This window comes from Phalacrocorax carbo, chromosome 12 (genome assembly GCF_963921805.1).
Source record: "Phalacrocorax carbo chromosome 12, bPhaCar2.1, whole genome shotgun sequence".
Classification (NCBI taxonomy): Eukaryota; Metazoa; Chordata; class Aves; order Suliformes; family Phalacrocoracidae; genus Phalacrocorax; species Phalacrocorax carbo.
Window position 1 is genome coordinate 227,238 of NC_087524.1, and position 27,099 is coordinate 254,336.

The 27,099-nt window shown below is 43.2% G+C and overlaps 2 protein-coding genes across 24 annotated transcripts in view; both read left to right on the forward strand.

Moving 5' to 3' along the window:
• USP54 (ubiquitin specific peptidase 54) overlaps positions 1-1,930 on the forward strand; it is a 102,508-nt gene extending 100,578 nt beyond the window's left edge. For 10 of the 11 annotated variants that reach the window (XM_064463591.1, XM_064463598.1, XM_064463599.1 and 7 more), the window contains one exon: positions 489-1,930. In XM_064463591.1, the coding sequence (XP_064319661.1) occupies positions 489-1,147 (659 nt within the window). In that variant the 3' untranslated portion in view covers positions 1,148-1,930. The remainder of the gene's footprint in view (positions 1-488) is intronic. The other variant, XM_064463602.1, reaches the window with a different exon arrangement.
• A 10,508-nt stretch (positions 1,931-12,438) lies between these two features.
• Positions 12,439-27,099, forward strand: part of PPP3CB (protein phosphatase 3 catalytic subunit beta) — a 54,141-nt gene continuing 39,480 nt past the window's right edge. For 7 of the 13 annotated variants that reach the window (XR_010374919.1, XR_010374918.1, XR_010374920.1 and 4 more), the window contains exon 1: positions 12,439-12,980. Coding sequence is in view for 7 of the 13 variants with exons in the window: in XM_064463629.1 (XP_064319699.1) it covers positions 12,911-12,980 (70 nt within the window). In the remaining 6 variants the exon portion in view is untranslated. The remainder of the gene's footprint in view (positions 12,981-27,099) is intronic. The other 6 variants (XR_010374916.1, XR_010374917.1, XM_064463632.1 and 3 more) reach the window with 2 other exon arrangements.

Sequence of the window (27,099 nt, forward strand, 5' to 3'; positions counted from 1 at the left end):
AAATCATACTCACATTTTTGTGAGTTATTTTCTTTAGTGAAAAAGCAGCGATAAGACCCACCACCTTCTTCTCATGTATGAGAGTACTTCTAAAGGCTGTTCATTCCAGGAAATCACACATGTAATTGTGCTAATAGAAATAACTAATTCCTGCATGAGAATTATTTTCCCTGTGACAGCCGTCAAAACCGGTTTGATCTACTATCTTGAGATATTTTGTTGGGCTCCTTCTTGATGACAGAAGGGCTGTTAAAGGAATCTGAAGCCTGTGACAGCAGCTGTAGTAGGATAAGGAGGAAATGCAATGTGGAAAGTGAATGCTAGAAAGGGTACAGCTAGCTTGTATTCAGAATTGCACATCAACCAGTAACTGGATGTACTAGGAATTTTGTTTTCCTTCTGTCACCTTTTTGCCACAGCTAAGAGTTCTGAGAGGATGAAACAAAAAGTATAATTAAGCAAACCCTTTTTTTTCCCCCACCTCCCAGGAGATCAGAAGAACATCATCCAGAAACTTTTGGTTGTGCCTGACAGGAGTGAAGCTTTCCAAGGTGAAGACTACCCAGGTATGGCACTGAGCTATGGGAGTCTCCCTTGTGTACCCAAAGGCACCCTCTCCCAGGGGCAAAAGCCTCTTGTTAATCCGCATTTAGGAGGTGGAGCATCAAGTGTCTCTGGCCATTTGCTGAACACAAGCTACCCTGCCAGGCAAACAGCCACGTTACCAGATAAACGAACAATGCTTTGGGGGAAACATGCTGGCCAGCCTTGCAAGAGTTTACAGGAAGGCTTCCTCCAGCAGCTTTCACAATATCAAATGCATGAATCTTACGCCATCGGTTGCAGGCTACCAGCCAGCACAGACTACAGCACTTTAAGAATACCACATGAGCCTTCTTGGGATCCCGGTGCCTCTCAAGGTTGTCCTGTGCCCCCTTCTTGTGTGAAGGCCCCGGGTCCAAGGAGAGTTGATATGCCCCCAGAGGACGACTGGCGACAGAACAGCTACACCCCTCAGCCTGGCAGAAAGCGGATGCTGCCAATGCATGTGATGGATGGGTCTTTTTCTTCTGCTTCAGAGGCACACAGAAATATGCCGGCTCGAGCAGCAGCAGCTGCTGGCACTATGCAAAACAGTGGCTGGTGAGATCCCGTCCACTCCCATGTGCCCTGATAAAACTGCTCTGTGAACCGACTATAGCTGTTGCCAGAGCACGGATTACATGGATATAGGAAACTCTTTCAATCAGTATCTGTGCCAGTTTTGTCTTAAAATGTAGCTGTACAGTATGTGGACACTAATTGCACTGTAAGTAATTTCTGACACTACTGAACTGCTGGATGGGGAACCTTAGCTAATCTAGTCCTGGACTCCCCTAGCTAAAAAGTGCTGTAGGAATGGTAAGCTTCAGCGGCATTGGTTTACGGGTAAGTTCAGAAGTATATGCAGGTTTTGAAGGAAGACGACCACTAACAAAAAAAGGACAAATTTAAGGACTCTTTCACGAAACGTAGCTTGGGTAAATTGTTCACAAGAAAACCCCCGATCCTTTTGTTTTCCTCTCCTTCCTTTCCTGTTCCTTCCCAGAGGAAAACAAAAAAAACTGATCCACCTTCCAGGTTTTAGTAAATCTGCACTTGCCAGGCTGGCAGTTAGTAAAGCAAACCCTGTTTTCAGTGTGCTGAGATCTCAGGCAGAGATCACAGCTGTAGCTGCTGCTGAGGAAGTGGCAGGGAGACATTGTTTGTCAGTAAACCAGAATTTTCCCTACTTCCTTAAGGCAAGCTAACAATGCTTCAAACAGAAAAGACTGTTAATGCTGCATGCTTAATCACACCGATGTAAACACAGAATAAGTTTAACTATTTTAGTGTCAAACATACTTGCTTTTGTAAGTATTTTTCAAATAAATCTATTTAAATAGTTCTATTTACCTGTCTATGAGCTTTCTTTGCTATTTGGCTTTACTCATCAGTTGGCCTGAAACTGCTGATTTATTTTCTTCTACATTAACAAACATGAGTAAATTGTTTATTCTGGTTCATTAACAAATTTTATGTAACTAAATATTTAGTTAGATTGGAGGACATGTCTAATTTTGTCTCTGGATTTGATCTGTTTCATCACTACTCTGTGCTTAACTTTCCCCTCATAATGGAGAGTAACTAACAGTGTCCTTTGAAAAGTATTTTGAGACTTCTCTGTTGGAGGGAAAACTACAGGATCCATGCAAGATGGTAGTGTATGCAGATGGGACTCATACAAAAAAAAGTAATTAGAAATTATTGGTGTAGTGAGAAGTGTCATTTTAATGCTTTTGCAAATGCTTTCAGGAGTTCAAAAATGTGGAGGGTTCTGCTATATTCGCATATTGAGAGTGGGACTGCAGCTGTGGTGGTTCTAGCCCAGCCAGCCAGTGGAAGGTCTAGGCTGCCCTCTAGTGCGTGGTACTCCTTGGACACCTGCTGTCGCCATTGCTCTGCCTGAGGGTCTTCATTTTAATTTCTTGTTTTGCACCTCAGTGTTTGACATTTCATCAGTTTTTGCTGTTTAGTCTGAGGTTGTCTCATTCATTTTAATAAATGTCATTTCTCAGTTTCTTATTTCTAAGTAATTTCTATTACGTCTGTTATTCTTATAATCTCATGTAAGTACATTGTGCTAAATTGCGTTTTACATTTGGGATTATGTCACACGCTTCTGCGTGCTTAACTGCCCTCCCTCACTGGCTGTGGTTACCAGAACAAAGCACTCTTGTCTTCCACTCCTCCATTCCAAAAAAGCCCTATTGACTTTTTCACATAATAGTTTTGAAAGTTTCATGTTATTAAACTGGCAACTGTACAATTTTGTTCTAATTTTCTAAATATAAAACAATGGAATATTATTTTATGGAAGCAACTTTTTGATTAAGGTTTCCCAACAGATACAGAATCGTTAGTCTCTCTGGCTGCACAGGGGCATGCTGTAGCCAACTGCTAAGTTTCTAGCTGCAGAAATTACAGTTTTAGGAAATGACTGCAATGCAGAGGTGGATATTTGGACAGAAATTCCTGTTGCAGTTCTCTCTCTCTCTCTCATTGGTAGAATGAGACTAGTGGGGTAGAGAGAATCTGGAGAAAGTTACAGTAGCCCAGGGTGCAGTTAAGGACATGGAGAAGTATTTGACGCTTTGCTTGACTACAGCTCTAAAAAAATTCAGGTTGCAGAAGTGAGGCTTAAGTAGTCTTGAACTCAATTATCTAGGAAAATAATCTCCCCAAATAAAGTAGAAAAATCACCTTTTCAAGAAACAATATGGAGTATGATTCACTTTCAAATAAAGAAATGTGCGTCCTCAGATTCATTTTTTATTTACTTGTTTTAATTCTAGCTATTGGGAAAGAGTAAGTACACTTTCATAAAGCTCTACAGAATAGCCCTGAGTTGATGCAACTCATTTTATTAATTGGTGGTATCCAGTTTTTCTTTATAAAAAGGGAACTGTTGCTTTTGTTCCATTGTCATAGTTCTTTCTACCAGGTTTCAAAACCAATTTGTAAATGTCCTGTGTATATTAATTATTTGCTACTAAATTAACTCAACCAGAGACATGAAAAGGAAAAGTTGGGACATAACCTCTGAAATAGCTCCATACCAACCAGTATGTTAGTGTATCTCAATAGAAACAAACTGAAGTAGATTCAGCAATGTATTTAACGTGGGAGAAGTTCCAGCAAGAAGCTGGAAAAATACCTTTACTTCATCTGTAGCTTGTGCCTGTAAGTCCTAGTGAGGTTATTAAGTTAATATTTACATTGTAATTCATTTGACTAACTGCTAACTTATAAGACTCTTCATTGGTATTTATTGGCTTTTCAAACCCTATAGGAAAATCACTTACACATTAGTTTAGTGTCTCATTAAAGTTCACTATTGCCTATAAGAAAGGAGCTTGCACAAGGATTTCAGCAGCTATTTTGGAAGAGTCTTACTTCTTAGAGTTTATAAAGTTTGTAAGCTTTGATGCAACATAATCGGGGCTTTCCTCATAAAATATGTCACTGGCTGCAGAATAGGTTGATGGATGGAATTAAGTGAAATGAAACCACACACACACTCAAATTTATGTTTTAAAATAATTTAATTTCAGTTCTGCTAAAAATGGAATTCTTATTCCCTATATTTGTATGATCTCTCATTGTGTTTGTAATATGCACTTAGAGCCAGCTGTTTAGTGGGCAAAAAAGAGCAATAATAAAATTAATAGTAACTTGGTGTTCTAGCAGTAGCAAATTTGTACAAATATAATCCTGTACATGGAAAAGGAACTACCTATCACAGTTCCTTCCCCTGAAGGCAACAGAGTTTGTGCACACTGTTTATGGAAATCATACTCAGACCTGCTGAGCAGCAGATTAGCGCACATGGAGTATGTGCTGGAGTTTGCAGCACTAGTGAGTTAACCAAAATGCACTCTGCTGTAGAGAAGTGAGCTACAGCAGCGCCAGGTAAGTGCCTGGTCCTTCCTAAACAAAGGCTGCTGCACCCATATTAAAATATGGGGAATTTGGGAAGAGGAAAGGAACTGTCTTGCTGATATTTTCCATGATTGCTAACATTGCTGAAATTGGCTTACCAGTGATGGTTGGGGTAGGATGCGTAAAGTGTAGGCAAGATTCCAGATAACTGGCAGTCATGCAGGTTGTGCTCCTACTGTCACTTGGGGAGAGGTCCAGGGTGGGGGTGTGGGGAGAAGAGGAGGAGGAAAGCAAAAGAATAGTAAGAGGGGGGGATTGGTATAGGAAGGAATGGATGGATAGGTGAAGAAGACAAATTGAAAGAAAATGCGTGCTTTACATCTCTTCACTAAAAACACGCAGTAATTGGTCTGCCTGAGTTTCCTTTTTCTTTTAATGGATAGAGTCCTGTGTAGAGAGGGTCCTCAGCATCAGTCTGTCGCTAAAGCTTTTGAGAAGGGAAGATTGACTGATGTAGAGAGTAGGTGATGTTCTCTATAGAAGTCTTTAATGATGTTCATGTCACAGTAAATGAAACTGCTACTTATATAAATAGACATTGAGCAAACAGCGTAGGTTACGTTAGTATTTATGTCAGCTGGGGCAAAGATGAAAATGTGCTTGGGTTTTACGAATGTCTCACTTAGGTTAGATGCATTCTGGATCGTACCACTGTGCTATCTTCCCTTTAGTACTATGGGTGGCAAGAAGCATGAGATTTTCATCCATCTGTGCTTGCTGCCTCTGACATTTTATCACTGCATAGAACAGAACCTTTTCAAGCCCAGTTACGTGTCTGTAATGCTCCTTTTATGTTAGTTTCTCCACCATTACTAACTGTCACTGATGGAGTTACCTTTAAAGTTTCAGAAAATGTTTTAGAAAAAGCATGTTACTTTTTTTATGCTCTTGCTCTACTGCTGAAATTATTTTCTATCTGTATCATTCTAGTTCGTTGAAGGATGGATGGTTTTTATCCTTTAAAACCAAAAAGTGTAACTTGGAAATGTTTTTAAGGTTGGTATTTGATTAATGGAAAAGTGCCAACTGAGACTAGCTATACAGTCATTTGAGACCGCTGAATATGTTTGGTAGCATATTTATGGAAGTAGATGCCAATGGATGAGTTCAGCTGAAGAAACCTAAACTTCCTTATTGGCCTCAATAGAATTGTTTTTAGTGTTCATTCTTGAGTAAGTACTGAATATACTCATGAATAAGAAGATCAAGTGTCTATTTGTAAACTGACTTGCAGTAACTCCATTGAAGGAAGGTTATCTTGAGTTTGGGATGGCCTAGTCCCAGATGATTCACCAGTGAATCATAGCCTTGAGAAGTTTTATGTATGTATGTATCACTAATCAAAATAATTTTAAATGTGAATACATGAGAAAAGTGAGTACAATGAAGCAGCACTTTAGTAATCTAAGTATCATTTTGTACTGTTAAATTTTAGCTTAACTTTTTTACTACTCAAAGTGATTTTGATGGCAGTCTAGGGTTATCTATAATTCCAGGTTTTTTACTCAGCATTTATACCAGTTAATTGTTATGTGACTGTCAACTGAGGGAGTTCCAAGTGTAGAACTCTTGCTAATTTTAAAAAAAACCAAACAGCTATTAAAGATTGTCTTAAGTAGCTTAAAGCACATCAAAGCATGAGCATGTTAACATGCAATATCTACGTGAAGGGTAAATGTTAGCTGAACACAAATAACGTGCTTTGATTTACAAATCTTGATTCACTAACTTTGAATTCCTTTGCTGGAATGCTGTACATAAGGCTAATTTAAGTAATGAATGTGTATTTCTGCTTCTCTGTCTGACTCTGTCTGATACAGTTAGAGGCATATATATAAAAATAAATTGTATAACCTACCATCATAGCTTATATGCTACTTGAAAAATCTCTGGGTTCTGTTTGCTATGGAGCTACATGTTTTGTTGCTTGAAAATAACTTGCTTTCAAATTCCTGTAGTTCAAATACAGCATAATAAACTTCAGCTTTTTGCAAAGGTTCAGATCAAATTTTTTTTAAGATATAAAATATGTCAATCAAATGCAAGTTAACATTATACCATTAAGTCAGCTACAAGTTCTTAGAAATCAAACATGTATTTTTAAGTACGTTTAAGAAGACATAACGTTGTTCATGACCCTACGTACTAATTGTTCCTAATTGGGTGAAATAATGCATAAATAAATTTTCTGTTTGCTTTGGTAGTTTGGTTAGTTTCTCCAGATAAATTAAAAAAATCCTCAGTAGATATTGAAGAACCATTTCAGTGCTGTAGACTGGTTTTGGTTTACTGCTCTTAGAGGCTTAAAAGAAACTATTTAATATAGCAGATACAACAGTTGGGTGTTTATGACCCTTTACTTATCTGAAGGGGGAGAAGAAGGAATCTCAACAGATTTTTCACAATAAACTACTGATTTGAACACAAAGATGTAATTCATATGAAGAGCTGAGAATGGTACAGACCAGAAAACAAATTTTTTACATTTTTTTCATAGTTTATGGGGGGAGGGAAAGCCCACATCTCCCCAATGGTTTTATAATTTTCTAGTTGCATATAGTTATTTGGACAAAATATGTAGTAGAAAAGCTTTTAAATCTTTATGTGGGATTATTTTGGGATATCCTCTTCTGCATTCATTTAACTATTAGTCATGACCTCGGGTTTGCCCAGTTATGAGGGTCATTTCTTGTTCAACTCTTTCTTAAGCTAACTGGTCCCAATGGAACAGTTAATTCTTACTAATGCTTAATGGCGTTTGGTCTCAGAGCTTGGGAAGAGGATGCAGAGGGGTAAGTTGAAGGCGTAGTTGCACTTTCACCATCTGGTAGTCGTGGCCAGATGCGTTTGTAAGGAAAGAGTGCGTGTACTTTTCAGCAACTGAGTCGTCATATCTCTGGGTTTTTGGGTTTGTTCCCCCTGCAGTTTCCTTTAAAATGGCTTAATGGGACTTCTCTGATCTGTAGGACATCATGTTCACAGATCACCATGCTTCATCAAAGCTTAAACAAAAAACAAACCCCACACTGTTTTACATCATAGTTCTTGTTATAGAGCAACAAAATTGATTTTTAATAAGGTCCTGTATGTAGACCTGCTTACCTTGAATACTTTGTCAGTTAAGTCTCTTGCTTGTGGAGGCACTTAAGAAAACTGGAGAGAACACAAAGGAGGGCAGCAAAAAGCAGAGTGAACTCAATTTTTAGAGTGAGTAGAGGTGACTGGATCATAGTCTATTTATATCATCAAGGTAGTAAGATAAATGAAGAGAGGGAATTGCTTGGTCTCAGATGGTAGGAGAAAGAGCAATCACTTAAGGCTAAGGAAGGAAAAGTTTGAACTAGATAATAAGGGCAGGGGAAGGAATGCTTTAAGCAGAGCAAGTGAGCGATGTTTTGAGGAACCTAAGGAAGAGTTTGAGGTACTATCACTCTAGAGGTATGAGATTTAAATTAGAGATGTGGCTGATAGGCTTTGGTATGTAAAAATCACCTAAAATTCTACAGTCAAGCTAAGTGGCCCAGGCTGGTTTGCCTTAGCCTATTTTTTTACAGTTGTGATAAAGATGCAAGGAATGACTGTGGCCTTGACTAGCTTTTTAAATGTAGTCTGTACTTCCACAGCCTGTTCATAGAGGTTATCAGGGAATGAAGGAAAAGTGTGCGGGGAGTGTAACAGCATAGAACTGTAATAGTCAAGTAGCTTGTAATTTATACCAGCAACTATCTGATAATTGGTTTTTGTTTGGGGATGGTTAGTTTTTTGGTTTAGTTGTTGTTGGTTTTCTTGTGGTTTGGGGTCTTGATTTGTGGGGGGTTTTTTTTGGTTTTTTGGTTTTTTTTTCCCAGTCAGTGCAGCTTCTCAGTACTGAACGATATTGGCAACTAGAGTATTGCAGTGATAATGTTCTTATGATTCTGGAGAAAACGGCTTAAGATTATGCAGTCTTAAGCTTAACCTTTTAAGTCTTAACCTTTCTAAATTATGCCCTTCTGTTATGGATAATAAGGTTTGCCATACTAAACTGGCTTGGGACAACAGGGAAATCTTGTGCCCTCTTACAAGAAAGCTTTCAAGTATTCATATTGAAACTTAGTACAGCAATATGTCAAAATGTATTTAAAACAGAATGTGGCTTGTTCTGAGGCACTCGCAGTTTATACCAACCACGTTTCTGACAATCAGAAAGGCCAATTTCAAGCAGTCAGTAGTGAGTCAATGAAATGGGACAACTTCTTAAAAGTTTTGTCTTCCTCATCTTATTCTCCTGCTTATAGCACGTCTTCCCCTCTCAGACCTGGTTTATCTCTGCAAAATTTGCTCTTTGCATCTTCCTCTTGGGATCTGGAATATATCTCTCTCTCCTGTGATTCAATTTCCTTCTTAGAGTTTTCAGAAAGTCCTTGTTGGGTAATTAGATGATTCTGGGACATTGTATTGTGCCAGTTTTAAAGATATGTCGCTGTTAGAGTCAGAAGGGACTGTTCTGATCGTCTGACCTCCTGCATGAGATGGTTACAGAATTTCATGTAGTTTTTACGTCTAACTTCTGTCTGAACTTCAACAAACTGTACTTGTTGTCTGAGGCAATAATTTACTAAAATATAGTGGCTACTATGCCTTGCAGAACTCAAGTCAGGGAGGCATCAGAAAAGTCTAGGTTTTGACATAACAGCTTTTTGTTTAAACATCTTTTGTATGCAGCTTCAGTGTGTACTGCTTTGAGATGGAGTAGGAGGAAGACGGGTCATCTGCATCCCAAATCGCTCCATTCCCCACAGTACAGAATAAGATTGATTGTCTTATTCCACGTGCTTCTCTTACTGAATTGTTTCTCCATTACAGAAGCAGTTGTTCAGAAAGCAGTCTAGTGCTAGTTCATGGTTTAGAATATCCAGTCAGAATAGGAATCAGGCTTTTTTTTTTTAAATTGTATATTAAAATGTGTGGAATGGAATGGCCACTTGGTGGCAAAGCTAAACAGGAACTAAAGCATGGTTTTGCTTTTCAGAAATACTTTCATTTGTCTGGCATTTGTGGGAGATTTGTGGGAAACTGTCAGGATTATAAAGGCACACTGACTTCTATCTGCAACATCACATTTCTGTAATGGTGTTCCTAAGTTCCTACAATCATAACGCTACTTGTGGTGCCAGTAGGAATTGTTTGATTCCCTGAACACAAGATGTACTGAATCAACCAGCTTTGCTTTCACCGTCAGGTAAGTTGGGGCAATATGAATGCACCTTCCAGAGCCTCTAGCAGATCTAGAGGCAAAGCTTCAATGACAAGCTAAAGGGCTTAGGTAGGGTGCTGTAGTTATCTCTCTCCCCCTAATACAGGTTTTGGTATTGTCCTAATGACAAAAGCATATGCTCTGTATTTTCATGAGGCAAGATGGAATGTGTTAGAAAAATGACAATAATAAACCCCCAAGGTAACTGCTAGCTAACTTCTTTCTAGCTGCTGTTATAAAAAAAAGTCATTCAAATTATTATTTTTCATGTTTTAAGTAGGTGTGGTTTGTAGGGAGACATAACACCATTTATTACATTAACCTGATGTATTTTAAGGAGGAAGAGAAACCAGCAAAATTTCATCTGTATAAGCCTTTTCTTTAGGTGATGCCTGGATATGACCAGAAGTGTTTCAGCATGCAGGACACTAGGTACGCTGCCTAGAAGCTGATCCATCTCTCCTTCTGGCCCAGCATCATAAAAAAATTATGCTACGCTTTTTCCTCGACTAGAGTTGTGACTGCACCAGCCCCTTTTACTTCATACCTCAGGAAACGAGAGTCATGTTGGCTGTAGGCTCATGAGAGAAGTGGGCAACTGAAAGAGGTAAGAGGCATCTCTCTTGAAACTGCACTTCACGTGAGGTGACGAGGTGATTCCTGACATCGCTCAGCAAGGTCTCGGGCTCCCCTTGTATTTGGAAATGTATGGACAAATTGATTTATTTATAATATGATAATCTCTCTGCTTGTTCGCGCTGTCAAACATTCAAACTGCATTTATTACCGAGCTTCTCTTGATTCTAAAAACGAAGAGTGATGAATTCATTCCCCCTGCTCATTGTTCCAGCAGACCCTACACTAAGCTAATGCTCTGTCAATAGGAGCAACATTTACTTACTGCCCTTCCTATGCCATGCTTTAGTGAGCTCATATTCTGAACGGATACATGGGCCTGCTATTGAAACAAATGAGCTTTTGTTCTATTTAAAAAACAGGCCCTTCAGATTGGTTGTACAATGACTGACGTTTGCAGAACATGTGGTGTAAAGTAGCAATTCATGCTACTGAAAAGCTTAGCAATTAAATCCAGGATTTCTTCCATGATACTGTAATGTATCCCAGCTCTCTTTTTGCATGCACGCACACATTGTACTTGTGGGCATGGAATTAAAAGAATTCTATTTTTCCAAAACTTCGGAGTCTTACAAGTGTCATTAATAAATCATCCAAGGGTTTATAATTCTGATTCCCTTAAAGTTTTCAGTTGCTTCCTTGAATGTCTTTACAGTGATATTTCATTCAGTGATTCTTGCTTGGACTGTCTTGGCCATGTAATAAAAAAGTAAGGTCAAACCAAGCTCTTGAGCAACCCATCAATTCTAATGTATTTTTGTTTGAGCCAAAGAGCTTTTCATGCTCAAGATGGCAGGTACCCACCTCAGATGTCATCCTCTTCTCGTGGACTTCAATGAGGCAAGAACCAAGACCTTGCTGGAAACTATTACCTCTGAACAGCTTTTTTTCTTGAACTCCTGATTTATTGTGTGAAATATTTTGCACAGCTCAGTACAAATAATGTACAAGAGCTGTATTATTAGCTGAGATGCAAAGCAGCAAGTCTCTTTAGATATGCTGCATTTGATTAAACATGGTTATATATATATATATGTTTAGATATTCACTAGATCTGACTGGGTTTGTTGGCAGATATTTAAGTGATGCCAAATTCAGATTTTTGGTTTGGGTTTTGTGGGGCTGTGTTTTGTTTTTTAAACCCAGCTAATTTCTGTGATCTCAACTACACGGCAGTCGTACAGCCATCCTGCACTGGTCCAACTGAGGACACACTAAACTGCAGAGGATGAAATTAGCAGCTGGTACAAAGGAGTGCAGGAACTACTTAGCTTTTTTCATTGGTACAGTTTATGATTATTCCATATTAAATTAAGAATGACCAGATTTGTTTATACTTAGTACAGTTGTACCAACCTTTCTGCTAAGGCAAAGCCCTGTCTAGGAATAGGTTGGACCTATTCCTTTACACAAAATTTGCAGGTTTTGTATATAACGGAAGGGCTGTGGCCTAGTGCACGTGCAAAGGTGGGGCCAGTGGTGCAGTGCTGTTACCTCTCCGTGCAGCTTTGAGGGGTGTCAGGGACTGTGAGGTGGCTGCTAGCACTGCAGTGCCCAGGGCTGTCAATGCTGCCTCCATTCTCCACTTGTTCTGCTCCAAGCACGGAGCAGTGAAGCTTGGCTGAATGAGCTGGGGCTGGGAGCTGGCAGTGAGCCGTGCCCAGGTTGTTAAGTGCGGGGGAACTTATTTCTCCTCCTCCTCCGTCCTGTCCTAGGCTGGCCTGTAGGGCCCAAGAGGTGAGGCTGTGGGGCCCCTTCCAACGGCGCTGCGGGCCAGAGGGGCCCCGTGAGCGACGGGTGCAGCCCCGAGGCGGTGCCCGGGGAGGGCCGAGGACCCTCCGCGCCCCCAACCGCCTCCGCCTGACAAAATAGCTGTCCCAGCCCTGCCGCCGGCCGGCGGCGCCCCGCCCTACCCCGGCTCGGGGGCGGCCCCGCGGAGCTCTCCATGGTGGCCGCGGGCCCTCGCCCGCTGCGGGGCCTCTGGCGGCCGGAACGCCCGCCGCCCCTCTCCCCCGCCCCGCTCCGTTGCCACCCCCAGGACCGGCCTGACGCCCGCCCGTCCCGGTGACGGGGGCGCGCCGCGGCGGGGCGCTCCCTGCTCCTCGCCCGCCTTCCCCGGCCGCGGGGGGAGAGCCCGGAGGCGCCGGGCCGCAGCCTCCGCCCCTCCCGCGCCCCGCGGCGGAGGCGCCGCCCCGGGGGGAGCGGAGTTTCGCCACGCTCCCTAACGGCCGCGCTGCCGGCGCGGCGCAGCCAGGAGTTTCGCCACGCTCCCGTAGCCCCCTCGTGGGGTGGCGGCGCGGTGCATGCCGGGCCCGAGGCGGACTGTCCCTTCACTGCGCGAGGAGTTGGGAGCCGCGCCTGCCGCCATGTTCTGCCGGGCCGCCGCCGCCCGCGGCCTCTAGCCGCCCCCGCCCCGCCCTGCCGCCCCGCTGCCCGCCAGCCAGCCGGCGGAGGAGGCGGACGAAGGCGCCGCCGCACCCAGCAGCAGACGGCGCCGGAGCCTGGCAGCGCCCAGCGATGTCCACCAAGGAGGGGAGCAAGGTGCTGCTGCTGCCGTCCCACGCCACCAGCGAGCGCGCCGTCAAGGGTGAGCGTTCCTCTGGTCCGCGGCCTGGCGCCGGCGCGGGCCCGGCGGGGGTGCAGAGAACATGGCTGCCCGGCATGGCGGGACCCCCGGGCGGGGCGGCGGCCCGCCCGCCCGCCCGCGCGCGGGGAGAGGTGCCCGCGCGGGCGCCTGGCCTGCGCCGGGCTGCCCGCGTGTGGGCACGGGAGCGCCGCGCGGCCCCGTGCGAAGGCGTGGGAGGACCAGCCTGTCGGCGGGGAGGCAGCGGGGCCATCCCGGGGCAGGCCGCCCTCGGAGCTGCCCGTGGGGCTCGGGGTCTGCGCGCCGCGCCGCGGGTGCAAGCGGCCCCAGAGGCCTGCGTCCCGCCCAGACGCGCGTGGCTCCGCGGGCCGGGGCCGGGCCGGGCCCCGGCGCTCCTCGCTCCCTGCGGGGGTTTTCGCCCGCCTGCGCAGGGGAGATCCCTGTGATGGCAGGAGCTGGCGGCAGCGAGTGCGAAGGGGCTGCTGCCCTCTCCGTTGGCTGCCGGTCTCAGGTTCCCAGTTGTGATGGGAAAAAATCGTTTCGATCTATTTCTTTGTGGCCTTTCATGGTAGCACAGTCTTACGGGAAGCCTTTAAAAGTCGACCGTTATACTTCCTAGAAGGAAAAGTAAAACGTATTGGATACATCTGGTAAAACTAAGATGGGCTAGCGACCAAAATGCTGTAAAGTATTAAGATCCTTGCTCTGGAGCACATCGACCATGTAATTTTAGTATTTGTGGGGAGAAAAATAATTTGTAACGAAAGCCTCCTAAAATATATTCACTAGATCTGAATTGTCCATTAAGAGGATAGCATAGGTAACACTTCAGAGAATTTCTAGGTTTTGTTTACTCAAATTACAGATAATTTTGTTTTGATCTCAAAGGTTTTGATATTGAACTGTATTTGATGATGACTTGTGATAGCAGACCCGGGCTGTTGGAATTTATGGTTGTACACAAAGCAGTCTGCTTTTAAGACCGATGTTCTAGGAAGACAGGGTCTGACTGAGTTCAGAGGGGTGGAGATCTGTTCGTTTAACTTCTATGTGACAGGGGTTCTTCAGAAATGAAAAGGATGACTTTGTCTTCAGCAGGTCTTAAAACCTTGGAATCCCGTAGGATGTTTTGGAAATTGGCATGTTTTCCAGTAAGCTGGAATGCTTTGCTCGCATTGTTTCTCATTTTGGATTGCTTAACCTGTTGATTTGTTTGAACAAATTGCAAGAGTAAAAGTAGAAAATGTTAGAACTAGTCTATTGGAAACTTGAACTAATTAGTGCTACTTTAATGTATATTAATTAGACTTACTGAATTGTGGTACCTTTACTGCAATTTGTTGTAACGAATTAAGTTCTTCAAACAATGCAAGAGATCTAATGGTAAGTGACTAGATATTTTAGAGTGCACTGGAAAACCTGCTGATTTCCAGTCACTTGATAATTCAATCAGTTAAATGTGACCTGTGCATCTAGTTGTCTAAAATCATACTTAAGACTTGCTTTATTCTAACAAGATTACAGCCTGGGGTTACAGAACTGTTGTAGAGGTAATCAGGCTTTGATAGCTTCATCTAACATAATTGCAACTAGTTAAATGTTCATATAGCAGCATTTTTTTATTCCTTCTGTTGGTCTGTCGTTCCCATGCCTATAATGCTGAATCACTGGCTTCTGGAGAAAGCCTGGACTGCTGTGCCAAGCTCTCTGTGTTCTTGATATGAAGGACAAGGTGGTTATGTTTTTCCCCCCTCATTAGGTGCAGTGCAGTTGGAAATATTTTTTTTAGGCAGCGACCTCAGGGCTGCAAGATTGCAGGTTATGTCAGTGCTAAGTGGGAGTGTACATGCAACATAAATAGGTTTGTTGAAACTATATTAAAATGTGATAATTATGTCACATTGCTGCTCACAAACAGATGTGTTGGCTGCTGACATACCAAGCAACGTTCACCATCCTCTTACCTATTGCATGATGAATAGATTACAGATAGGGCCCTCTGCTTTTGTCAAGACAATGCTGGCGTAGCAGGGCACCTAAAAGTGTTTATTTTTTCTGCTGGAAATGTGTGGACCAGGCATGCTGGTGAAAGTGTTAAAACAACAGTTCAAATGGTTGCATAATGTCTTATACTTTTAATTTCTGTAATGCTTATGAATCACTGTAGAAATTGCTTCTTTTTTCATAAATATTAACTTATTTATTGATAATTATTAGTTCATGTATTTACTGGAATAAGGTTTAGGGGTTCTTTTTAAGGCAATAATTTTACGTGTTTATTTTGTGTAATGTGGTCAACTATAGGAGAAAAAAAATAAGTGTAAAAGTATTCCGAAAATGTTACTTTTTTTGTGTGCCAGCTCTGTTCCCAAAAAAACACCACCCTCGGGACACCCAGGCTTTCTGTCTCTCCTTGCTGAGACACTTCATCTATAATGAAATGACAACAGCCACCAATAATAATGTAGTAATATATTCTGGTGTACCTGTGTATTGGTCCATATTTTAGCTTTCGTGGTCTCCATATACTAGGGCTTTTTGGGCAGAAGCATGAATTCAGGACCTAATGTTTGCTGGTATTTGCATTGTTTCATCTCTAGCTTTTATTTTAGCTTTATTTTCTTCCTCTGCATTACTGGAAGAGCAGGAAAAGTAACAGAAACCATTGCATTTCAGAGGCCATGAGAAATTAAATGCTTTACCACTAATATATGTTGGCAGAAATGGGCAAGAGATGCTCACCCAAGAAAAAATGGTTAAATTATTGTATCGTCAGTAACTGATCTTTTCTAATAAGGTAGGATAATAATAAGGATGCGTCCTCCTTTATATTTTAACTTGTATATTTAGCAAGTAGTGGGAAGTGCATATATCTAGAAAAATATCTGAAAGGTTATCAGGTGTAATGCTGATATTAGTTATATGTAGAATAAACTTAATAATGGCTTTAAATATGCAGTCTGTGTGGTCTAGCTGTGTTGGTCTGGTGTACCTTCCCAAGTATGAATTGTATCATCAAAGATCATTGGTTGCTTTTATAGCGTACAAAAAGCTCAAATTTTCTCTTTTCATGGCTTAGTTAAATTTTCTAAGTAATTTCTACTTACAGAGTTTCCTATAAATTAATGGTTAGCTATGGGACTGAAATGTCTAAAGGCAGGTTTTTGCATTTGGATCCCAAAAGGTGTCTTGTGGCAAGGCTTTTGTTACTGCTTTTTTAAATAGAGGTGAGAAAATGTACCTGTTGTCTTGATTCACTGTTTTCTAAAGGCACCCTCTTCATGTTTGGAGAATGGTACTTGGTGTTTTACTGTCTTATGGAAGATAGCTTTTTCTTTTAATTTTTTATTTATTTATTTATTTATCCCCCCCCCCCAAACTGCCATTAACTGTTGTTAATCTGGTTCTTTTGGGTTTGGTTTTGCCTGCTTTTTTGGATGACTGACTGACTTCAGTCAATTCACTTGACCTTTCAGTGCTTTAAATTTGTGATTATATTGTACCTTTTCTACTAAAGCAACTGTTTCACTACCATGTAGTGAAGTATTTTTCACCAACAGGGAGAAAGAAGCGTTTGTAAGCTCAGAGTGTTTGGTAGAGTGGTCCTGGGCATGGCAGGGTTGAGCCTTCATTGGCTTTCCTTTGTGGGAAAAGCACCAGGGCTTCTCTGACCCACCTGTGAGTCAGAGTCCCACCACAAAGCTGTCCTTGGAAGTACTCTATCCTTCCTGGCACTGCGCTTTGCCCACTATGGTTGTTACTAGGCTTTGGGAAGCAATCTGCAGGACCTCGTCATGCTGAGCTAATTGATAATTTTGCTAAATTTGGAGATGATGTCCGTTCTTGTGGAAATGGGAGGCTTCAGTATTCCTTTGTTTTGGATAAAAGTCACAATACAGTCTTGTCTGATTGGCAGTCATTTTGGATATTAAATGGTAGCTTGTTGAAACAACTCTTCAGAGAATCCCAGAGAAGTAACTCATAGCCTTGAGCAAGGTCCTAAATTAAGACACTAATAGCTATTTTTTTAACAATGATTTCCATGTAGAAGAAGAGATCATTGCAGTATTTAACTTTAAAATTCAGAGTCTGGTGAGGAAGAAAAAAAAAAAAAGAAAAAAAAAGGGCACGTAAAAGAATAAATGCTTACAGGCAGCATGAAGGCTGTTTTAAAAATATTATAAGAGTCCTAGAATGTCTTTATGCTGCTGGTCAGAAATTATTCTAAAATGATGCAGAAAAGCAGCAGAGTAAAGAGAGAATTAAGAGGTCATACTTAAAAAAACCAGTTGTTTTGGGAGACACAGTGGAATGGAACTGAATTCTGATAAGTCAGTGTTTGGCCTTTTTTGGGTGGGTTTTTTTTGGGGTGTGGTTTTTTTGTTTGTTTTTTTTTTTTTTGAGAGAGAGAGAGATTTGCTGGAGTGAATGAATCTTACCAATAACAACAACAAAGCCCAAAAACCCCACCTGAAAATGGAAGCCTGCCTTAATTTCAGTAGGGCCAATTGGCAGTTGAGGCTTGGGAAGGTAAGGCCAGAGCAGAAAAATCTGGCAGCTACTTACATGTGTTTATTGCATAAGAAACTAAGGACTCTCTCACACATGAGTCAATTCTTATTGACAAAGAGTGGTTTTAGACCATGTCAACAAAATAAGCATTCCAAAAAAAAAAAAAAGCCATGACTATAAGATATTTGTCTAGTGGATCTAAAGGGATCCTTTGGCGGTTTTGGGTGCAAAATTACGGATTTATTTTCTGTAGCCTGTAGCATAACTCATCTTCTGAGTCTGAGAAATGGAGCACAGCAGCATTTTTTTAAAGCTGTAGACTGAGCTGGAGAGCTGCAGATCAGTAATTTTAATTTAAGCAGACTCATAGCACTTGTAAGAAAGAGTGGACGTCGCGAGTCAGTGATGAATGAAGCAGTGGCAACGGTAGGTTCCACGGCTGGGCGCTAGATTGAGGTGGACAAGGGGGGTTCCCAGAGCCAGGGAAGCCCAAGGAAGCGCAGAGTGGCCTGGCAGCTCTCGCGAGGGAGGCTGGCACGGCCTGGGCGCTGCCACTAGCAACCGCGGGATATTTAAGCGGCCCCAGGGAGTGCGAGTGACCAGGATGGGCAAACGGGGCGTGGCGCGTCAGCCAGGGCGTGGCACAGCAGCCGGGGCGGGGCAGCTCGTGCAGGCAGGGCAAGCAGGGAGGGCGCTGCATCCGGCTTGTAGGCCCACAGCCCAGGAAGTTCTCTAGGTCTCTGCCAGGCTGGTGGGCACTTGCCGCAGAGTGAATACCAGTGTTATCATGGTGAAAGCCCCAGAGAGGTCTGATGCATCCACCCAGATGGAGCTGGAGGCCTCAGTACAGGCGGTAGGTTGCAACATGTCCCTCAGCCTCTCACCTGGTGAGAAGGTAAGTAACTGCACAAGGTGTGCACAGGTTGATTATCTGCTGTGCCAGGTGGCTGAGTTGCAGGAGACAGAAGGCTGAGTAATATTAGAACTGAGGCAGAGGTAGATAGGTGGACTCAGAACCACGCTCCTGTAGCAGACACCACTGAGAAGGAGGAGGCACCTTGGACCCTAGTGACCTGCAAAAGCAGGGCTCTGCCTCAGCCCCCACCTCCTAGTATCACCACCACCAACGGACTTGAAGCTTTAGCTGCTGCAGACACCCACAAGCAAGGTCTAAAAGGTGCAACTGTAGCGCAGCACAGAGTAGATACCACAAAAAGAAGAGACAAGTGCTCGTAGTGGGTGACTCTCCGTTAAAAGGCACTGAGGCACCCATCTGCCAACCTGACAGGGGGTCACAGAGGTTTGCTGTCTCTGGGAGCTATGATCCGAGACATCACTGAGAGGGTGCCACAACTAGTCAAAAGCACTGATTACTGTCCTCTGCTACTCTTCCATGTGGGCACGAATGACGCTGCACGCCAGAGTCTGTGCAGAACTAAGCAAGACTTATAAAGCTCTGGGAAAGCAAGTGAAAGATATTGGTGCCCAAGTTATCTTCTCCTCCATACTACCTGGTGGAGAAAAATGGGTGACTAGAAATAGGCAAATGATACAAATCAACTCCTAGTTACGTGGCTGGTGTCGACGTGAGGGTTATGGCTTTTATGACAACGGGACGTTCTTCAACAACCATAGGCTGCTAGGGAGGGATGGACTCCACCTGTCTGGAAGGGACAAGGGAATCTTTGGCAGAAGGCTGTCAAACTTGGTGAGGAGGGCTTTAAACTGAGGAAATCAGGGGGAGAGGGACAAACTGGCAATGCTAATGCCATCACACACAATGGGGGAATAAGACAGGACAACCTGAACAGTGATGAAGGTGCCGTGGCGGCCTCATGTGATGGCAACCAGGAGACCAACCACCTCAAAGGTTTGCATGGCTGTAGTGGGTCCTTGTACACCCCTCTGGGGAAGCCTGTGCGCTCAAACACCTTTCTGAAATGCCTGTACACCAATGCACGCAGCATGGGGAATAAACAGGAGGAACTAGGGGTCTGTGTGTGGTCGCAGGGCCATGATCTCATTGCAGTCACAGAGACATGGTGGGATAGCTCACATGACTGGAATGTGGTCGTGGATGGCAACAGGCTTTTCAGGAAAGACAGACCAGCAAAGTGAGGTGGGGGAGTTGCTCTTTATATGAGGGAGCAACTGGAATGCATCGAGCTCTGCCTTGGAGTGGAAGGAGAACAAGTTGAGAGCTTGTGGGTAAAAATTAAGGGACAGCCAAATATGGGTGACACTGTTGTGGGCGTTTGCTCCAGGCCACCTGATCAAGAAGAGGAAGTTGATGAAGCCTTCTACAGGCAGCTGGAAGCAGCCTCACAGTCACAGGCCCTGGTCCTCATGGGGGACTTCAACCACCCTGATATTTGCTGGAAAAGCAACACAGCGAGCCACGCACAATCCAGAAGGTTCCTGCAGAGCATCGAGGACAACTTTCTGATGCAAGTGGTGAAGGAGCCAATGAGGCGAGATGTGCTGCTCGATCTTATCCTAACAAACAAGGAAGGGCTGGTTATATGTGCATCTTGAACAGCAGCGTGTGATTTTGGTCCCCTCTCTTCTTTATCTAAAGATATGTTCAGAGGCACAGAGTGGCTTTCACGCAAGGTGGAGCAACAAAGGTGAGAAATTTGTGACTTGGAAAAGGGGTAGCTGAATAGGGGATAGAGTTAGGTACTGCTTAGATCATAAACGGTATTTACGGGAAAAGTTGAATAGGAGACAATTGTAATTCTTGTCTCCTTGCGAAAAGGAGAAAAGCAGTACTAAACAAAATTTTCCAAAAGTTAATATAAAGGAAAGGTGAAATACTTTTTTTTTCATATAACATGTAATTAAAATTGTGGAATTCATAGCAATAAGGTGCAGTGGAGGGAAAAACTACAATAGCATCTGTTCAGGGTCTGGACAAACTAGTGAAAAATAGTTCTATCAGTGATCATAAACATTGATGGTCTGGATGAAACTCCAGAGGAAGTCTTTAAACCACCCTGTTTGGAAAACAGAGAGTGTGAGGAGGGAACGACCTGTGAATCCATCACTGCGAGAAGCACATTTAAGCACTAAATAATCTTTTGGCATAACACACAATGGCCATTTTAATGGGAGGAGCGTCTTTAAATACATTTCAAACAAATGGTTATATTTTTCCTCAGAGAAAGTTCTAAAAGCATCAACCAAGTTAACTGAAAAATTACACAGGCAGTATAAAAGATTAATGCACTATGGCATACTAGGTATATCAATAGTTCATTTCTGATTTAAAATTCTATGAAACTTTTAAGACTGCAAGTGCGTGGTAAGTAAGGATAAAATAAAGTGTGTCTGCAGTGCTTTTGTAGGGTTTCAAGGTTTACAGGCTCATTTTCCTCACTTCTAGAAAGCTTGTTAATATAGCAGGCAGCATGCATTCAAAGAAATTTGAGTAAAGGGATGGGTTTTGTGGCATTTAGGAAAAATACCATAATTTGCAAGAAACTGACTTTGCTGAATCTGTGCTTTCTTGTTTGGGATGAATAGGGTAACTCGTATCTTTTGGCAACTATTGATTCCAGCTTTCTGGTTCAAGTAGACACTGCTGTGTATTTGTGCTTAACTAATATTTTCAAGGTTGCTGCTCCATAGACCATCTGTGATGTCTTTATGTTATTTCTTTTCAAATCTGTTCTGCCAAATGCAGAAGGATAAGTGGATATATTGTGTCATCATAGCAGTCATGGATGCTACATTTCCTTTTTCTGTATAGATGTTGGCAGAGGCATGAAAACTCCAGGGACAGGCTGAAGGATGTGCTAGGTGTTAGGCTTTGTGATTCTTCCGAGTGACAATACATAGGCAGCAATGCATTTATAAAACCAAAAGCCCACAAAGCCTCACCAAATGGCAGAAAAACTGCAGACAACTATGCTATTGTGGTAATAAACCTGCTGACAAAATGAAGGATACTGGCCTATCTTTTCATGGAATACCATGGCTGTATTGATATATGATGTCACTTAGTAGAGACAAACATTGTATACTGTTTCACGTATACCTACCACCAAAGCAACAAATTCTTTACAGACTCAGTGTCTGTGTTTAGTAACCTTAGTAATGTGAGCTGAGATTATCTGTGAAATCAAAAACACTCCTAAAACACAAAATAAAATCTGGGACATTGAGCACGCACTTACAGCCAAAGCTGAGTTCATGGAGCATGTAATGGGCTCCTGATTATAGAGGAAAAATGGCTAATTTTCTTTCACTGTCAGAGAAGAAAGAATTATATAAGTTTTAAGGTCTTAAGAGCAGAAAATACTTTGCTTATGGAAGTAGAGTACCTTGTGCAGTTGATCCCTGATACTTTTTCCTACCATTAGTCTAGAGGCTTTGATTTCATCTTGTTTCATGAGCCTGTTCCAACAGGGTGTCTCTGATACAAGCCAGATTTAACAAGGGTTATTAAAATGGGCATATATATCAGTGTGGTTTACATTTACAGTATCTACATGTAAGATTTTATTAGTAGCTACTTTTGTACTCAGTTACTAGGCAATGTGAGATCTGCTTTGGGTCTGGAAGTAGCATGTTTGTTAGTTGCCATACTGCACCTCTTAGCAGGGATTATAATGTTGGGTGAAGTGCCATGCTAACGTTGTTTTTTTCTACTTTTGAACTTCTTCACAATGCCCTGTGAATTTATCCATTCAGATTGATGCTAACTTTTGGATTCCTGGCATGCTTTATTTTAAGGTATAAGTGTACCCAGAGGCTTGTAGAAAGTCATAAAATCATAGAGTGGTTTATGTTGGAAGGGACCTTTAGAGGTCATCTAGTCCCACACCCCCTACAGTAAGCAGGGACATCTTCAACTAGATTGGGTTGCTCAGAGCCCCGTCCAACCTGACCTTGAATGTTTCCAGGGATGGGGCATCGACCACCTCTCTGGGCAACCTGTGCCAGGGTTTCACCAGCCTCAGTGTAAAAAATTTCTTCCTAATATTTATTCTGAACTTACCCTCTCTTAATTTAAAACCACTACCCATTGTCCTGTCATTACAGGCCCTGCTTAAAAGTCTGTCCCCATCTTTCTCATAAGCCTCCTGTAAGAATTGAAAGGCTGCAATAAGGTGTCCCCGTAGCCTTCTCTTCTCCAGGCTGAACAACCCCAACTCCCTCAGCCTGTCCTCGTAGGAGAGGTGCTCCAGCCCTTGGATCATCTTTGTGGCCTTCTCTGGACCTGCTCCAACAGCTCCATGTCCTTCATGTGCTGAGGGCTCCAGAGCTGGGCGCAGAGCTGTGGGGGGGTCCCACCAGAGCAGAGCAGAGGGGCAGAATCACCTCCCTCGCCCTGCTGGCCACGCTGCTTTTGGTGCAGCCCAAGATATGTTTGGCCTTCTGAGCTGCGAGCACACATTGCTGGGTCATGTCCAGCTTTTCATTCGTCAGTACCCCTAAGTCCTTCTCTGCAGGGCTGCTCTCAATCTCTTCATCCCCCAGCCTGTACTGATACAGGGGGTTGCCCCAACCCATGTGCAGGGCCTTGCACCTGGCCTTGTTGAACGTCATGAGGTTCTCGCAAGCCCACCTCTCCAGCTTGTCTAGGTCTCTCTGGATGACATCCCGTCCTTCTGGTGTGTCAACTGCACTGCTCAGCTTGGTGTCATCTGCAAACTTGCTGAGGGTGAATTTGATCCTACTATGTCATTGATGAAGATATTAAATAGTGTAGAACTAGATTTAGAGGTTTTGCTTTTGATATCTGTTTTAAGTAGTATTACAGAATAACATAAAGGTGATTTTTTCCTCTTTGTAAATCCATATACAGATAGTAACAAAACTCATCAAAACCTTTTTGTTAAAAAACCCCAAAAGCTACTCACTGTTTTTTTCCCCAGCATTAGTGTTTAAAATTTTGAATCAATATAGTTAAAACTATCCATACATATTTTAAAAGCGAAATTGATTAATTTTCACTAGTAAGCAAGAGTTTGTTTTAGAAAATCCTGTATGTTGTGGTAAATCATGATGTGTTATCTTTGTTACTGAGACCTATACTTTTACTAGTAGCAAATGATCTGTTATTTTGTACTGTAGTGTGCATTGCTTTTGAGATTCATCTCTAAATGCTTTTCTATTGCTTAGCTTTGCTGGGAATGGAAGAGGGAATCCTTTAGTGACCAACACCATGTTATTTCCTTAGGGTAATTCCTCTTAATTACGGTTCCATTACAGTCCTGAGAGCGCAGGTTGTACACAAAGACTTTGAAACACGTATTATATTTCTGTCTTTGAACACATCATGCTGCAATCCTTTTTCCTTAGGCTATAACATTCTATTACTACTGCATCAAAGGTTTAATTAAACCCATTAGTTTGCAGAAATTTTCTATGTGCTTCAAAAATTATTAACCATAACCTATTAAAAGATGTTATTTGTAATATTTTTGAAAGGTGTGAGCTCTAATATAGCATTAACTATTGTTGAGACAAAAATTAAAGTATAAAATGGAACAAAACCTTTTTTTATAGTAAGTATTATGATTTTATTCAGCTGGGTGATGCAGATAAAATCTTTAGGTATGTTTTGTTCTGCCTTCTCTGAAGATTATTTTAAAAAAAAAGTCCTCCTTGAGCAATGAGAAAATTACATGTGTTGTAATTTTAAACTGAGGAACTACTTTTAAGACTACATTTTCTTTGTGAGGCAAATATAACTTTACAGATGCTTAACTACCTCTTATACTAACACTCATGATTTTTCATAGAATCCCAGGTTGGAAGGGACCTCAGGGATCATCTAGTCCAACCTTTCTGGGAAGAGCACAGTCTAGACAAGATGGCCCAGCACCCTGTCCAGACAACTCTTGAAGGTGTCCAACGTGGCCGAGTCAAACACTTCCCTGGGGAGATTATTCCAATGGTGACTGTCCTCACTGTGAAAAATTTTCCTCTTGTGTCCAATCGGAATCTCCCCAAGAGCAATTTGTGTCCATTCCCCCTTGTCCTCTCCATGGGACTCCGTGTAAAAAGGGAGTCTCCATCTTCCTTGTAGCTGCCCCCTAAGTACTGGTACGTGGTGATGAGATCCCCTCTGAGCCTCCTTTTCTCAAGGCTGAACAAACCCAGCTCTCCCAGCCCATCCTCGTATGGCAGCTTCCCAGTCCTTTGGTCATCTTGGTGGCCCTCCTCTGGACCCCTTCCAGCCTGTCCACATCCTTTTTCTATAGAGGGGACCAGAAACGTACACAGTACTCCAGGTGTGGCCTGACAAGCGCTGAGTAGAGCGAGATAATGACTTCTTTCTCTCTGCTGGTGATGCCCTTTTTGATGCAACCCAGCATCCTGTTTGCCTTCTTGGCCACAGCAGCACACTGTTCGCTCATGTTGAGCTTCCCCCCACCAGGACCCCCAGGTGCCTTTCCACAGAGCTGCTCTCCAGCCAGGTGGATCCCAGTCTGTGCTGCTCTCCCAGATTATGTTTTCCCAGGTGCATGACCTTACACTTCTCCTTGTTGAACTTCATAAGGTTCTTGCTGGCCCACTCTTCCAGCCTATCCAGATCCTCCTGCAGAGCAGCTCTCCCTTCTGGAGTGTCTACTTCCCCACTCAGTTTGGTGTCATCTGCAAACTTCATCAGGCTACACTTGATCCCATTCTCCAGATCACTTATGAAGATGTTGAATAACATTGGGCCCAATATTGATCCCTGGGGGACCCCACTCGTGACAGGTTGCCAGTTTGAGAAAGAGCTACTTACCACCACCCTTTGGGTGCGGCCTGTCAGCCAGTTCCCCACCCACTGCACAGACCACTTGTCTAGGCCATAACACATTGATTTCTCCAGGAGGTGGCCGTGGGGAACCGTGTCAAAAGCCTTGGAGAAGTCCAGGTACACAATGTCCACCGCCCGCCCCATGTCAACCAGGAAAGTCACTTGATCGTAGAAGGCCACCAGATTGGTCAAGCATGATCTGCCCTTAGTGAAGCCATGTTGGCTTTACCCAATCACATGCTTCATTTGACTTGTGATGGCCCTCAGGAGGATTCATTCCATACCTTTCCCAGGGACTGAAGTAAGGCTGATGGGCTTATAGTTACCCAGATCCTCCCTCGAGCCCTTCTTGTAGATAGGGGTAACATTTGCCTTCCTCCAGTCCTCTGGGACATCCCTCGTTCTCCATGACTTCTCAAAGATTATGGAGAGTGGCCTCGCAATGACATCAGTCAGCTCTCAACACCCTTGGGAGGATGGCGTCAGGGCCCATTGATTTGTAGGGGTCAAGCTCCTGTAATAATTCACGTACTAACTCTTCCTTCACTGATGGTGGGTTGGTGTTTGGATCAACCGGGAATTTCTTTCCCAAAGCCTGGGGCCCGACAGTACTGGTAAAGACAGAGGTGAAGAAAGTGTTGAGGACCTCTGCCTTTTCGGCATCGTTGGTGACTGACTCTCCTGTTCTGTTTAACAGTGGGCCTGTGTTTTCCTTCTGTTTCTGCTTGTGGCTGACATACCTGAAGAAACCTTTCTTGTTATTTTTGACATCTACGGCCAGTTTCAATTCGAGCTGAGCTTTTGCTTTTCTAACTGCATCTCTGCACCCTCTGGCAATGCCCTTGTAGCTCTCAGCGGATAATCCTCCACATCTCCATCTCTGGTATGCTTCCCTTTTGGATTTGAGTAGACCCAGGAGGTCATGGTTGAGCCAAGGGGGCTTCTTGCTCTGCTTACTTCCCTTTCCTTTATAGGGGATAAACTGGGTTTGTGCGTCCAAGAGAGAGTTCTTGAAGAACTCCCAGCACGCGCTAGCTCCTTTATCTTCCATGGAAGCATCCCATGGAATCCCTCCCAGCTGAGTCCTGAATGAGCTGAAGTTAGTTCTTCTAAAATCCAGAACCCTTGTCTTAGAGCTGACCTTCAGCACGCTCAGCAGGATCCCCAACTCCACAATATTGTGGTCACTGCAGCCAAGGCTATCACTAACTGAGATATTACAAAGCAGGCTTTCTCGGTTTGTGAATAGCAAGTCCGGCAGCGCCTCCTTCCTGGTTGGCACATCTAACATTTGTATGAGGAAACAGTCTTCTACGCATTCCAGGAACTTGGTGGATGACATGCGAGCTGCTGTACTGTTCTTCCAGCAGATGTCTGGGTACTTGAAGTCACCCATAAGGACCAGGTTCTGTTGGCCAGAAGCTTGCTTTAGTGCCCCAAGTATCTCTTCGTCGGCATCGGCATCGTGGTTAGGAGGTCGGTAGCAGATGCCCACTGTGAGGTCCTGCTTGGAGATGACCCCTCTGACTTCAACCCAGAGGCATTCGATAGAGCAGCTGCAATCACCATAGTTGACTTCAATACATTCGAGGTTTTCCTTAACGTAGAGTGCAACTCCTCCACCTCTTCTACCCTGCCTGTCCTTACGGAAGAGAGCCTGTAACCGTCCATTGCGATCCCCCAGCCAGTTGAGTTGTCCCACCATGTTTCCATTACTCCTATGATGTCATACCCTTCTGAGTGGGCACGGAGCTCCAGTTCCTCCTGTTGGTTTCCTAGACTGTGTGCATTTCTATACATACACTTGAGGTGATTACTCCTCTGTTTCCCCTCTTGGGAGACAGCTACAGA